At 48.3% G+C, this 15,437-nt stretch overlaps 1 protein-coding gene across 1 annotated transcript; it reads left to right on the top strand.

Annotated features, from left to right (window-relative positions):
• Positions 1 to 377: 377 nt before the first annotated feature.
• zfr (zinc finger RNA binding protein) lies at positions 378 to 14,338 on the top strand. The gene is made up of 20 exons (XM_068760984.1): positions 378 to 448; positions 551 to 632; positions 1,939 to 2,206; positions 2,733 to 2,871; positions 3,084 to 3,302; positions 3,622 to 3,863; positions 4,005 to 4,208; positions 4,681 to 4,975; positions 5,183 to 5,349; positions 5,456 to 5,575; positions 5,688 to 5,833; positions 6,090 to 6,246; positions 6,438 to 6,640; positions 6,837 to 6,987; positions 7,107 to 7,248; positions 9,132 to 9,229; positions 10,040 to 10,135; positions 12,757 to 12,868; positions 13,194 to 13,291; positions 13,607 to 14,338. Exons 1-20 carry the CDS (start codon positions 412 to 414, stop codon positions 13,787 to 13,789), a joined length of 3,159 nt encoding a protein of 1,052 aa, XP_068617085.1. The 5' UTR covers positions 378 to 411; the 3' UTR covers positions 13,790 to 14,338.
• Positions 14,339 to 15,437: the final 1,099 nt, after the last annotated feature.

Consider the following 15,437-nt stretch of genomic DNA (forward strand, 5'->3'; position numbering starts at 1 on the left):
TTGGTAGAGTTAGAAAATGTGAGATTCAAAAATAAGTGAATGGTGGCGTTTGCATGTTCTCTCCAGATTCAAACTGATAACTGCTGTTCACTCTTGAATAAACATCACATTTACAAATTAATTTCCCTAAAACCATTTTTAAATAAATTTTTCTTTATTGAAATTTTCTTATATTTAATTATCTTGCAGGATTTTTATTTTTGTAGTTCTTCATGTCTGTATTTGTAAGTTTACATTTCCATTCTTGAAGTTTATTTGTGATAGTGTGGTCAATCCTTTTGTTATTAATATGCCTATAATCATGTACGTCACGCCCCTCTTCCGCGCATGCGCGAACACGTCTTTTCCGGGTACATGCGTAATCTATCCAGGCCGGTCTCAGAGAAGCAGCGCGTCGAATAAACGGAACCAATGATTCCCATATGCCCCGTGGTCTCCTTCACCTATGGTGAGTAGCCTCCAGAACGCGCACGGTGTCGTGCGTTTAGCTCGGAGGACATGGTGGACGTTAGCTTAGCTTCTTAGCTTCATCCTCTTCTGTCCTCTGCAGTGCCGAGCCGGCTTGGTGAAGATGCCAAAATGGCTACCGGCAATTACTTCGGATTTACCCACGGCGCGGCCGCACAGTATAGGTAAGCGGACCCGACGACCCAAATGGCCCGTTAGCCCAAACGCTAGCTCGTCGAGCAGCGACGTGCAGGCTAATGGTTCCCACCGGTGCCATTGTTGCGGCGGGGGGGAGAGAGGGGGCCTCATCCTCCCGCTGCTGCGTTCAGCACAGACGCAATGTTTCACACGACATTCTGAAAACAGTGCAGCGGTTCTGGTTCCGGTTCCGGTTTATGTTAGTAATCCACGGTGCCCGGGCAGGTAGCGTTCAGTGCTAAATCGATCAAAGGCAGGTATTTGTTGCTTCTCTGTTCCCTCAGTAAAGAGTTTCCCCGAGGACTTTAGCTTTTATGTTATTGATTCAGTAAATGATGCTCCATTTCTGAGACTAGGGGTAAATCACCATGCAGAGCACAGACCTCCCCCAAGCAGCTCGTTCCCCTCCTAACTGGATCTCCACCGTCCACACGGTGATCTGGATCAGCACCAGAAGGTTCTAGATTGTTCTTGGTGTCTTTATACACCAGCATGAAAAGTCAAAGTGAACCAGAGTTGATGTATTGTGTTATAAGTAAATGGGAACGTCCAGAGTGTATTATTATCGGTATCCAGACGGGTATCTGGACCGCTCTGGACGTTTAATGGCATCTCAGTTACACTTGCTTGTTGTTGTTTTCTCCCATCCATCCAGCAGTTTTTCTGTAATCCTGCTAACAGACGAGCAGACAAACATCCAAACGGCTTCGATGAAAGGTTCCTCGGGTTCTGGGTTTGAAACTAGGCTGCGGCTCAGAGTGCCGGACGCATGTGGGGACAAATAAAACCCATCTGGCAATGCGTAAGGAAGGGTTAGGGTTAGGGCCCCTTTTCTGTGTCCACATCAGCCAATCCCAGCCGACTTTGGTTGAAGACAGGTTCAGCCTGGACAAGTCGCCGGGTCACAGAATGACCGGTCAGGTTTACACCTATGATCGAGTTAGAGTCACCGCGTCGCCTCTCCTGCATGCGTTTGTTGGTGGGAGGAAGCCGGGGAACCCGGGACACAGACATCTGGAGAACAAGCAGAATCCTTGGGAGGGTTTGAACCCAAGTTAAAAACACGATACTCACCAACCGGGTTCAGCAGGTCCGCCCCCCACGTGGGCTTTTCTGTTTCTGGTGGGAACGAGGACGTCTGTAGCTTTGATTTTAGCGATGGCTCGGGGTCTCCTTTGTTGTGCTAAATGTGAACCGTTAGCATTACAGTACCCAAAATGAATGGCGTGAGCTGTTGTCCAACCCCTCACTCGTGTGACGGTGTGTGGAGCTGAAGTTGTGCCTCTCTACCAGCCAGCAGCAGGCTGCCGGCGTGGCGTACACGCACCCGACCACCGTGGCCAGCTACACCGTCCACCAGGCGCCTGTGGCGGCGGCTTACGCTCCCGCTGCAGCCGGCGTCGCTGTAGCTCGGCCTGCGCCCGTGGCGGTGGCTGCTGCTGCTGCTGCTGCAGCTTATGGGGGGTACCAGCCGGCCCACGCTGCCACCGACTACGGCTACCCTCAGCGCCAGCCGGAGGTTCCTCCGCCTCCACCCCCGGTCACCTCGCAGAACTACCAGGTAAGCCGCGCGCTCTTTCTGCCCGGCTCAGTTCAGACGGTCTCAGCCAGATGTTTTTGTCCTCTGGATCAGTCTCGCTGTGTTTTTAATACCTCCTCTGAGAGGAGGTACTAAATATCTCACTGGTATTATCAAAACCTAGGAACTGATTCTCATTTGATGGACTCATTTCTTCAAATTCAGTGCCATGTTAAGATTCAGGAACACCCAAGTAAATATTAAACATTTTCATAATAAAATTCTATTTCGATTCCACGTTGAACGTTTGTAGGGCTCCTCACTCAACTCGGTAAAAGTCTCTGCGTATAAAGTTGGAACTCAAATGTCCGTGTTCTGAGTAGTCTGCTGAGTCACACTGGCTGATCCGTTTGAAGACGTACTCTGAAGTTTTCGTTGCATTTCTTTCGTAGGTGATATTTTAGGTCCACATTCCCACTCGCAGCGGTTGCAGACTGTAGGTTGGGCTTCAGTGTCTGGTGGCTGGGGGACCCTCTGACCCCGGGACCTTTCTTGTTTCTCTTGGCAGGACTCGTACTCCTACGTGCGCTCCACTGCGCCCGCTGTGGCTTATGACAGTAAGCAGTACTATCAACAGGCCTCGGCTACGGCGGCTGTTGCTGCCGCACAGCCGCAGCCCAGTGTGGCAGATTCCTACTACCAGACCGGTATGCAAAGTACACACTGAATGTTTTTGATCGCGTACCGCTTTGGAGCAGCCGGCCCGAGTTACGCTGTCCTGCTGGTGGGCATGTGGGACAGCTCGTCATCCTCTGTCCACTCCTTCTGTGACATGATCAAATGATGTTTTGTATATTTAACATCGATGAAGCTAGTAATATATACTGTATATTTAAAATATATATCTTGTGTTTTCCAGCCGCCAAGGCAGGATACAGCCAGGGAGTCACGTACACGCAGAGCCAGCAGTCTCGACAGGTGACGGTGATCAAACCAGCCGCTCCTAGTCCCGCCTCCTCCACCTTCTCCATCTACCCAGTGAGCTCCACAGTCCAGCCTGTGGCCGGCGCCGCCGCCTCTGTGGTCCCATCATACTCACAAAGCCCGACTTACAGCACGAATGCTGTCACCTACTCCGGTACGCTCGGCACGAAGCTTACGGCTGCAGATTTGTCCTCCTCAGTTCTACATTTTGGTGCGTTTCCAAGTTACGCACGTCAACGGCAGACCGGGCTTTACTTTCAGGTCGGATGTAACCAGCAACGTTCCAGAGCCATAGAATCCAAAGAACATTTTCTGTCCCGGTGTTAAGGGGAAACTGTCTCCTTCCATGCTGTTTAGTCCAGAGCATCGGCTTCGGTGTGGACTCGAGGATTAGCCTACTTTGGATGCTACAATGTTGAGCAAGCAACGTCTGGCTGCTCAGGCGTCCAGTCATGTTTGGTTGTCGTCTCCAGGAACCTCCTATACCGGCTACGAGGCCGCGGTTTACTCGGCTGCCTCCAGCTACTATCAGCAGCAGCAGCAGCAGCAGCAGAAGCAGGCGGTGGCCGCCGTAGCAGCGACCGCCGCGTGGTCGGGGAACACTTTCACCAAGAAACCTCCCTTCCAGAACAAGCAGCTTCGGCCCAAGCAGCCGCCCAAGCCCCCCCAGATCCATTACTGTGACGTCTGTAAGATCAGCTGTGCTGGTCCACAAGTGAGTATGTCCCACACTAGCCATTAACGGGGGTGCTCTTTGTTTGAAGCCTGCCGGCCCCCCAGTCTGGTGTGATTTAGAGGTGAAGACAGGTGTCAGTCAGTGTAACGAATGCTGCTGTCTCCCTTCAAACCATGAAAGACCTACAAGGAGCACCTCGAAGGCCAGAAGCACAAGAAGAAGGAAGCGGCGCTCAAAGTTTCCCAGAGCAGCACCAGCAGTGGAAGCAGTGGGGGGGCTTTGGCCCGCAATGCTCAGAACCAGCTCCGCTGTGAACTCTGTGACGTTTCCTGCACCGGTGCTGATGCCTATGCTGCCCACATCCGCGGTGCCAAGCATCAGAAGGTATGGATACGAGAGGCGTTCGCGGCACGCAGCTTTACCCCGACGGGGTGACTTCTTTAAAGCGTTGGCTTTGGACATGACCCTTGCAGGAAGACGATGCTCTAACCTTGAATCTGACCTTGGAGGCGTGCGTTCTCGATTGTGGTGCGATGTTTCCACCGTTAGTTGCAGCTAGCTAGCTCACAGGAGAAAAAGGACAAACGTTTGCTCATGCTGTTTGACACTATTTGTGCATTTAGAAGCGTGTGAAGCTGCACACAGGTGGGGGTGAGAGTAGATGAGATGAAACGAATTGCATCAGTGAAAACGCCTGCAGCACCCGTTTCAGCATTTTAGTTTGTGATTAAAAGTCTCCGACTAGCTGGACATGTAGGAGACCCGGGTGTGAGTCCCGTTCCTGCTCTGCCTCGGACGGATAACTCCCCGTGGGTGTGGTTTTGAGGCGGCGCTCTTTTCCTGCTGTCTCTGTCAGGTTGTGAAGCTTCATACCAAACTTGGTAAGCCCATTCCCTCCACCGAGCCCAGCATGGCGACTCAGACGTCATCGTCCACCACGGCTGCCGCCAGCAGGACCACCACAGCCGGCCCGAGCGGCTCCAGCGCCGGCGGCTCTCTCTGCACTGCCTCCTCGTCGACTGCCACCAGCTCCAGCGCCCCCTACCTGAAACCCGTCAGCATAGTCAGTGGTGTGGGGAGTGTCAAGAACCCATTGGCAACCTCTGCCTCCGTTGGGAAGAAGGTCAACATCCCCAAGATCAACTTTGTTGGTTAGTAAACACAGAATGTGTGTGTTTCTCCGGCTAACCCTTGTAATCTGAAATCTCATCTTCAAAATGTTTGAAAGCCGTTGGATCAATAATCCCAACACTCGATGTTACTCGCTGTGTTATCCATAAGAGGATTCTATCCAGGCTCTACAGACCAGCCAATCGGCGCAACAAACGTTTTGATCAACTGTGATTTCACAAATGTAGGTGGAAATAAACTACAGACCACGCCGAAGATGGACGAGGTCAAAGTGGAGGCTTCCAAGCCCACAGCGCCCTCTTCAGGTGGCCAGGACGTGGATGCAGAGGTTTCCGATCCTCTGGCGGCCCTGCAGAGCGACGTTCAGCCTGTTGGCCACGACTACGTTGAGGAAGTACGTTTCATCAGGCCCGTTCACCTGAGGTGGCCTCCATCGGCTGGAGGCCACCTCAAAAACAAACACTTTCAACTTTCGGTTTCCTTATGTGGAACTCTTTCAGGTCCGGAACGATGAAGGCAAGGTCATCCGCTTCCATTGCAAGCTGTGTGAATGTAGTTTCAACGATCCAAATGCAAAGGAGATGCATCTGAAAGGTCGCAGGCACCGCCTCCAATACAAGGTTTGAGCCTGACGCACCTCGGTGCTGAAACCTGCTGTCGGTGCCTCGGTGAGGCGCCGCCGATGTCCACCCTGTCTTATGTTGCTGCCATTTCTTTGTTCTCTTGTCACAGAAAAAGGTCAACCCAGATTTGCAGGTGGAAGTTAAACCCAGCATCCGAGCCAGAAAGATTCAGGAGGAGAAGATGCGAAAACAGATGCAGAAAGAGGAGTACTGGAGAAGAAGGGAGGAGGAAGAGCGCTGGAGGATGGAGATGCGGTAGGATTATGAGCTCGCTTAGAATAGAACAGACGCCTGCCGTCGGATGCAGACGCGTTGCACCTACTCGGGGTTTCCGCGTCGTAGCTTTGGCCTAGCTCTTGCTTAAATTGCGTTGTTTTGCTATTGGCCACAAGATTTCTCTTTCCATCGTTCACACGAAGGGAATGTTTGCCATTGAAATAACTGTGTGTGTGTGTGTGTGGGGGGGGGGGTCTATTTAAGAGTCTGCTCATTTGTGTTGCCTCGTTTTCAGTCGCTATGAAGAAGACATGTACTGGCGGCGTGTGGAGGAGGAGCAGCACCACTGGGATGAGCGGCGGCGTCTGCCAGACGGAGGATATCCACAAGGTCCTCCGGGCCTTCTAGGGGTCCGGCCTGGTCTGCCTGGCATGCAGCATCAGGGTCCTGTGGTAAGACATTGATCAACTGATCAGTGTTGATTCCCACTTGGATGGTAGCGTTGAAGGAACTTTATTCATGAATCCCCTGGGAAATTATTCCTGGAATGACGTAAAGGAATATTCATTTAGTGGATTTAAAGCTTCAGTCCAGACTGCTGTTGAATTGTCATCATTGATGACGAAGGCGCCGTTTCTTTCAGCCTCCACGTCGACCGGATTCTTCGGATGACCGCTACGTTATGACGAAGCATGCGGCCATCTACCCGTCGGAGGATGAGCTCCAGTCTATCCAGAAGATTGTGTCCATCACAGAACGGGCCCTCAAACTGGTCTCCGACATCATAACGGAGCAGGACAAGGACAAAGAGGAGGACAAAGAGAAGAAGGAGCCCACTAAAGACAGGTGGGCTGTTTCTACCTTTCTCAGGAGTCGGATATGTAACAATGTCTGCTTCGTACATGTCAAAGCTTAACACTGTCGGTGCTATGGCCTATGCTGGCCACCAGGGGGCAGTCCTGTTGTCCGTCTTTATTCTACATTCCCTTTGCCCCCGCTTTGAGCTGTGACGGGTTTGCTCCTGTGTTTGGTTCTGGTCCAGAGCCCTGAAGGGAGTGATGAGGGTCGGAGTCCTGGCCAAAGGGCTGCTGCTCCGTGGGGACAAGAACGTCAACCTCGTCTTACTCTGTTCTGAGAAGCCCACCGAGAGCCTCCTCACCCGCCTCGTGGAACATCTCCCCAAACAACTAACAGTACTGTCTCCACAAGTCCTTCCCCTCGGGGGGGGTCACTGAATGCAGATCACAGCAAATCATAACGATCCATGGCTGTACAAAGGAAATGTTGATGGCTTTTTGTCTCTACAATCCAGGTTGTAACACCAGAAAAATACGAGGTCAAGGGATCCGTCCAGGAAGCGGCCATCATTCTGACGTCTTGTACCGACACAAAGATGCAAGTCACGATCACGCTGACCTCGCCGGTCATCAGGGAGGACGGCGGCCGGGATGGAGGTTTGGAAGCCTGTCACAGCCTCTTCCGGTTGCACCGGTTTCTCTTGTCCTTTTGCTGTTTCTGAACTCGGTTGAGATTTGCTGGTTGAGACCCTGAAGAGCACTGTCCTGCTGGCACGCGACACAGCTCGTCCTCCTTTGGCTTTGATTACAGTCGAGTCTTTAGAGTTTCAGGAGACAGAAACGACAGGGCGTGTAACAAGCTCATCCTATTTGGTAGCTGTGGTTCTGGTCTCCGTCCCGGTCTGTCGTGCGCTGCCCGTTACCGATGAAAAGGTTTTAATGCCATCTTCCTCTTTGTTTTTTTACAGTGAAGCATTGACTTAGATTGTCTGCTCTTTTGGTTTAACATTGGATCCATTACTCAATAATGGTCGTTCTATGTTAGGCTGATCCATTATAGGTTCTAAATTGGGGAAAAGCGAAAGGGCCAAGTGCCAGCAGTCTTGCTCTTAGGCCTTTTGCTCTGTAACTCCTCCCTCTCAATGCTATCTTTATCCTTTACACAAAGCATGATCAGTGTTTGCATTGTGTTAAGTCTAGTTATTCCCGGGTGAGATTCGATTTTGTTTCCTGTGTTCCAAGAGATTTTGTTTCCATTTTATTGTTGCTGATATTGAGTGGGAGACATCAAGCATTTTCAGTCTTTCCCCCCCTCAAAATTGTCTTTGAGACGAGGAGATGAGAAATTCCTGCAGTAGATAATCAGACGAGCAACAGGAGGGGCGACTTGTTCATGTGATTTGGAATGAAAGCTTAAGATCACGATTGGGCAGAGGACATTGGCTGTTCTTCCTCCCACAGGAAACAAACCTTCCTTTGTGCACTGGTGAACAGTTCCCCTGGCTGAGGTTGATTGGGTGTTCTCTTACTGATGTACGACTCTCAGTAAGAGATGCTATTTAGGTTGGTTCTGCCAGAAGGAAAGAGATTCTGCTTTTGAACAATGTAAATATGAAGGTAAACTATGAACAATGTTTGAAATCTGATGATTTGAAATGATTCTTAGGGGAGTATTGTTACACGTTTGGGTGAGAATGCTCTGACAGGAATCTCTGGTTGGACCATCGACTGTTAGGGCCCTAATCCACCCAACAGATGTTAGGTATGCATGCATGATATCCTAACTCCTTTTGTTTGCTAGTAGTTCTCATGGTTTTATTTCCTCTTTAGCACCCATTGCTTCTTTTGTTTTTGTAATTGTAATAATAGAAGTCCAGCACGAAAAGCTTATTTTTCTTAAAAAAAAGAAAAACAAGAGTCCAGTCCACTATCCACCACCAGGGGTCCAGAAGGGCCCAACCGCTCCGGAAGGATTTTTGACCAAGGCTTTCTTACGTTCCAAAAACTTTGCCACACCTACTGTTGCCATGCCACTTTTTTATCAGGTCACTGCCTTTCTTTTCGTCTTCACGTATACTAATGATGATTTGCCACGGGAAACCGTCCTCTACCCTAATGCATGAACAAAAAGTTCTCTGCTCCACCAAACTTACCAAGCTTAAGCTTAAAAACCGCTTGCCTGATAAAACGGTATCGGCTCTGAGGCCTCAACCTGTGTAGTTTAGCCTGACATTGTTGCTCACCAAACACACCAGGCTTCTAAATGAGTCTGCAAATGAATAACTCATTTCACGCAGTCAAATAATGTAACATTTGGTCCCTTTGATCTGCTTCCTCCAGTTAGCTGTCTGTTCGTGTGTAATCAGGGCTTTCCTTTGTCTTTTTTCTTTAGCCTTGTTCGACGCGGCGCAAACAGCAATGCGTTGTCGGGGAAGGAGACATTAGTATGTGTGGCAATGTGTTTGCTCTCTGCCGGCCTCGCTAACCTGGTCAAACACCCGTTCCTCCTCACCGTTTTGACACTTCAAATCCATTTTTAGATGTAACTTCGGGTATGGTGAAAGACCCAGCGGACGTCTTGGACAGGCAAAAATGCCTTGACGCTCTGGCTGCTCTGCGCCACGCTAAGTGGTTCCAGGTTGGAACATCATTTCTTTCTTATTGTAGCCTTATGAGATGCATTATTTATCTGTGGAGTCATTTATTTGTGTTTTACACATTTGGTTTTTGTTAACAAGGAAACCTTTCTACCACTTTGAAACAAATATTCAAGGATGCCACTCATTTGACCAATGATCTGATTAATCTCTCATGTATTGATTATAACTCCTAAGTTGATTTGAAGCTCATGAAAAATACTCTAGCAAAGAGCCGGCATCCTTGTGTTACCTTTAAATTTTTGAGCCCTGCATTATCGATACATGGAATTCCATAAGGCTGCACAATAACTTGCACACAGTTGTGCCATCAAAAAAGTGCGTTCATGTTTGTATCGTTTTTATTCTCTATATTTTAGTAGAATGGGGATTGAGGGAGAAAAAGGATTCTCACTCGTTGTCTGTGATTCTGCTACCTGAGCAGAAACACGGGCAAAGTGAGGCAGATGTCCTTGTCTCTTTCAGTCGCTATGTACTCCTCAGGTGTACTCTTGCACTTTTTAAAGTACCTGTTTTGTGAGATACCTGGATAAACCTGGGATCAGGGTTTAGAAGATGGCAAGAAAGCTTCTCGTTTCTTGTGCGTCTTGCAAACTTTGAGCTCCTTACTAACTATGAGGCACAAGACTACTGGGAATGGCAGCTGATTGCAAAGCGTTATGGCTCACACATACCTTAAACCATACTCGAGCTTCCATTATGCACAGTAGTATTTGGACCTCTGACTGATTTGTTCGAGCCCATCTCTCACTGTTGGTTATTGCATCAAGCTAACTTTATCGCATTGAAAGGCTAGAGCCAATGGACTCCAGTCCTGTGTGATCATCATCCGGATCCTGCGAGACCTCTGTCAGCGAGTCCCGACCTGGTCCCCCTTCCCAGGATGGGTAAGTGTGTCACGATGCGTTCAAACATTTATGTTAACCATTTGTACTCGATACTCGCGATGTGATCATTTCATACGTCTCATGTCGATGTGGTAAAGGACATTCTACCCCCAACTGCATCTCGAGTCGGTCCGACTAGGGATTTGATCCTATTATTGCTGCCGTTAATGCCAAGTCAGCCAATCACAAGTTCTTATTGGTGTTACTCTGAGAGTCATCGCCATCCAACTCGCTTTCGAGTTGTCAGCTGGGAGAGTGGAGGCACGCGACACTAACGGTCCCATTTACCAACAAATATAACTCTCAAAGTGTGTAATATTGTGGAACATAAAAAAATATCACTAAAATGGAAAACTGAAAGCACAATTTCTTGGAAAAGCTGCCACAACATCAAGCATGTGAGGCTTCGGCGTTCATAGAAAATGTCCGATGAATCCTCGGAGGACTGTCGAGTGATGCGGCGGCTGTCTTCGGTCTCGGGACAACGGACTGGACTGTCCTTGTTTTCAGTGCCAGGATGGACAGACTGTGCAGTGTCAGCGTTCAGTCGGGTTGTGACTGTTTCATGTACTGTATTTTGCGCACTATAAGGCGCACCGCGTTATAAGGCGCATGGAATAGAAACTACTGTAGTGGCTGGAGTTGCGTTATGCATCCATTAGGTGGAGCCGCGCTAAAGGGAATGTCAACAAAACAGTCAGATAATTCAGTCAGTCAAACTTTATTAATAAAATATAAACCAAAGTTCTGACAACTGTTTACTCTTAAAACAAGTGCATTCACAATACGGTACCGGTACCGGTAGCTCTTACTGGTATTTGCGCCGCCTTTCCAACTCCATTAGTCACAGTTCAAAGCTAAATGCTACATGCTGTTTTATTTTTTTCCCCCGAGGTAACGTCAGTGACGTAGTATTATCTATTACCAACAGCAAGGTACAACAGGTAGTGCAACTTTTTATCACGTAGTTAATGCATTCACAAACGTGGATGGGAACTTTCCCTGATTCAGTAAACACGTAAAAAAAAAACAGTCCGATACCGCTACGGTAAATCAAACGTTGGTGCAATCACAATATAGTAACTCTTGAAACAGTACAATAACAATAACTCACCGTTGTTCAAACGTTAATGTCCATAGTCACAATATATCCCAGCCTTATTCAGTTGTAAACACGTGAAAGAAACACGTAAAGCTCACTTTGTCAGTTTATTCCTCATTCAGGAATTCCCTCGAATTCTTCCTCTTCAGTGTCCGAGCTGAACAGCTGGGCGAGAACGGCATCCAACGTGCCCGGTCCCGTCTCGTCAAAGTCGCCGTTGTCCGAGTCAGCGTCGCTGCTGTTGTCTGGCATTTCAGCGACAATTCCTGCCTTCGTGAAAGCTCGGACCACGGTTGATACCGATATATCAGCCCAGGCATTGATCCATCGGCAGATTGTGGCGTATGTCGCCCGGCGCTGTCCCCCCGTCTTCGTGATCGTGTGTTCGCCTTCGGTCATCCACTGTTCCCACGCAGTTTGCTTGCAAACCTATCCAGTACCTTAGAAGGATCCTCTTTTTCACCGTCGGCCCAGGTCAACGTCTTGTAGATTTCTCTGCCTTGCTCGCCGATCCGCGTACCTAGCCAGCCGGCTCGTTGCTTAGCTGTTAGCTTGGAGAGCGGTCCTTCGAAAACAAACGTGACGTGACTCTTGAATCTCTCAAACTCTTTATACAAATCCTGGGCTTCCCAGTCGATCTTAGGGTGTACTGTGAAGACGCCGTTATTGGGTACTTTGTTATGGTTCTTGACACCAGACACTGTTTAGCGGGGGGCCATGTTCTTTATTTGTCGCTCTACGGCAACTCAGCAGGGACAATCAACTGCAGCTCGAAAGGCGAAGCGCTCAATGAACTAGCGCGTCGTAACAAAATATGTTAGTCTAGCTTTGAAGGCCCTGTTGACACCGATATCCAGTGGGCGGAGTTCTTCAGTCATAAGCGTGTCTCTTCGTAGGTGCCATTTTGGGACTGTAATTCCTCTTTACCGTGTTGACCGCTGTTACTTTGGCGACGCCCTCTGAATACAGTGGCCGCATTGATCCACATAAAAGGTGCACCGCGTTAAAAGGCACGCGGTCAAGTTTTGGGAAAATTAGCGGCTTTTAGGTGCGCCTTATGGTGCGGAAAATATGCTAATTAGATGAGGTGAAAATGTAGGTAAATTTCTGGTATTTGTCCAGTGACAGATCACACTGCTGCCTGCTGCTCCACGTAGCACTCCAACGGCTAACGGCGTGACGTAACAATGAGTTGTGTTTGTACCTGGAACAGACTCCCACAGCCGGAGTGTCTGGAACACGCCGGGGCGTCCCTCTGCCTCGGCGCTCCGTCCGTTTAGAGTGCTTCTGTTCGTAAAGGTTGTGGTGCAGAAGCGGCTTCCTGAGTGGATTTCGTGCCCTGACTTATGTTCTAAAGCCCTTTTTAAGTTACAGACCAATGATGATCTGTCTCGCCGCTAATAAACAGTCCAGTGGACTTAATTTCCAACGTACCAGAAGGATGGATGAATAAAGACTGGCTAAATTTAGTCTTGATTATTCTGATTTTTTCTTGTTCACGCTGCTCTTCTCCTCTCAGGCCATGGAGCTGCTGGTGGAGAAGGCCATCAGCAGCTCCTCTGCTCCGCTCAGCCCAGGCGATGCGCTGAGGCGAATCTTTGAATGTATTTCGTCTGGGATTTTACTTCCTGGTGAGATTCTCTTCCTCTGTTTTCCCACGTTGTTCTAAATGTCTTTAGTTTTTTTCTTAGCGAGCGGGAAGTTCATCACTCCGAGAGATGAATCTCTGATAGACGATGATTGAAGTGAAAGATGGCTGCTTTGCAGAGTGTCTAAATACTCATGACTGCAGAGGTCACATGATCTAAGCCTTCATGAGAATATCAGACTACATCGCTGTGATTATTCAAATATCTGATTGCTGTCTTGACTGGTTAAATGTTCCAGCTATCAGACATCTGATGTATTGATCTGGAGGACGCTAACCTCTCTGTGCTGTTTGACTCCTTTTAACAGGTGGGCCAGGATTGGTGGATCCTTGTGAGAAAAAGCTTATGGACACACTGGGACCAATGGGAGAGCAGCAGAGGGAGGACATTACTTCAAGTGCCCAAGTACAAACGCTTAAATGCTCACGTTGATTGAGATGAAGAAATCAGACTGAACACAATGTGATCAGCTAAAATACAGTTTGAGTTGCAGGCTATAATTATCATGTAAAGACACGCCTTCAAGGGTGTGGCTGAGATGCTTGTCCGAGAACAGACGCCAGCACGTCTATGACAATCCCCTTGGGTGTTGCTGCCTGCTCTTTGATGCTACCAGGATACATTTTCATCTGTGCTGGTCTCATCCGGTCATGAAGGCAAAGTGGCGCCCTCTGCTGGCTGGTAATAGTTCTGAACTGTTCTGTCTCCATCTCCTTACAGTTTGCTCTGAGGCTCCTGGCTTTCCGTCAGATCCATAAGGTGCTGGGCATGGACCCCCTGCCACAGATGAACCCTCGCTTCAATGTCCGCAACAGCCGTAAGCGTCGCCGTGACAACAGCGATGGGGCGGACAGCTTTGAGGGTGAAGGCAAGAAGGACAAGAAAGACTATGATAGTTTATAAGCTTCTCTCTTACTTAAAACATGTACTAACATGCTGTATGCACGGCCTCCTGTGTACTGGCTTGCGTTGCTATGGTTACCTTCTCTTTTTAGGATGTATCGTGTGATTGCTGCTGATTACACTTACCGTTTTAGTTGTAGATTTCTTGGCTCTGGGGCTTTGACCTCTGTACTAGACCTGATGCGCTTCATGAGGAGGTGATACAGCTGTGTCTGAAGGTGGACGTCACACGGTCAGAAACGGAGCCAAACACATCTGCATAGCTGCATTCAGACGATGGCTGTGCTTTTGTGTAACATTCATTTGCCTAACTTGACGTCCACGTTTTTCTTTTGGACGTCTGACTGTGCTTAACGCAGCTCTGCTCTTGTTCTGTCGACGCTCGGCTACGCTGAAGGTAGAAGAAGCATCAACCATTCAGAAGAGCTTTTACGTTTGGGTCGTTGTTAAAGTTGTCAGCCCTAATGTCAATGTTGCCTCTTTTCACTTAAAATTATATAAAAGTATTTGTATAATCTTACAAAATAAACTTTTTGTTTGCGGAAGGAACGGCTTTGTTTGTGTTCATACTGTTTGGGATTTTACCTCGGCTGATTTGGAACTTGATCTCTTTTGAACTTGGGTCAGGTGCTACATTGAGTTCAGTGCTGGGAATGCGAAGGACAGGAATGTAAGTGTTCTGGTGTGAATGCCATGCGCTGCATTCTGCTTCATAATTCCAGTAGCAGATTAAATAACCTCCAGATTGAAGATGTGTCTGTCGTGTTTTCTTTTTTGCCGACTTTAATTCAATTCAATACAATCTTGTTTCTCTGGTGCCAGATCACAACAGAAAGTTATCTCAAGGCACTTTAGAGGTGTAGCAGGGAAAGACCTGCAAGGAAGACGGAACCCAACTTGTCCCACAAGAGCAAGAACTTTGGCAGAAACCTCATAGTGGACGGCCGGCCGGCCGTCTGTCTGACCGGCTGAGTTGAGGAGGGAGAGAGGCAAGAACAAAATGTCACATGGAGGCTGTTAAATTACTTCTGGACTTTCTTCTTGTCCCCTGAGGGGTCGCCACAGCAAACCAACCGTCTCCACTTCACCCTGTCCTTTGCATCGTCCTCCCCAACACCAGCCACTCTCATGTCCTCCCTCACTACGTCCATGTCTCTTCTCCTGGGTCGTCCTCTAGTCCTGTTCCCTGGCAGCTCCATCCTCAGCATCCTTCTACCGATATATTGTCCCTGTCTCTCCTCTGGACATGTCCAAACCATCAAAGTCTGGTCTCTCTGACCTTGTCTCCAAAACGTCTGACCTTCACTGTCCCTCTTATTGTCTCGCCATTTGTCTGAGTGAGATTGTCCAGTACTTTGCATAAAGAAATAGAGTACATTAGTTACTGCACATTAGTTACTGCACATTAGTTATTGCACATTAGTTATTGCACATTAGTTATTGCACATTTAGTTATTGCACATTAGTTACTGCACATTAGTTATTGCACATTAGTTATTGCACATTTAGTTATTGCACGTTAGTTACTGCACATTAGTTATTGCACATTAGTTATTGCACATTAGTTATTGCACATTTAGTTACTGCACATTAGTTATTGCACATTAGTTATTGCACATTAGTTACTGCACATTTAGTTACTGCACAT

This window comes from Brachionichthys hirsutus, chromosome 4, assembly GCF_040956055.1.
Source record: "Brachionichthys hirsutus isolate HB-005 chromosome 4, CSIRO-AGI_Bhir_v1, whole genome shotgun sequence".
In the NCBI taxonomy this organism is placed as follows: Eukaryota; Metazoa; Chordata; class Actinopteri; order Lophiiformes; family Brachionichthyidae; genus Brachionichthys; species Brachionichthys hirsutus.

What these genes read in the sequence shown, in the direction of transcription:
- zfr (XM_068760984.1), top strand. Translation starts at nt 412, where the DNA reads ATGATTCCCATATGCCCCGTGGTCTCCTTCACCTATG. An exon ending in GAATGCTGTCACCTACTCCG is followed by an intron (nt 3,303 to 3,621) that starts GTACGCTCGGCA and finishes TGTCGTCTCCAG; the next exon opens with GAACCTCCTATACCGGCTAC. An exon ending in ACATTACTTCAAGTGCCCAA is followed by an intron (nt 13,292 to 13,606) that starts GTACAAACGCTT and finishes ATCTCCTTACAG; the next exon opens with TTTGCTCTGAGGCTCCTGGC.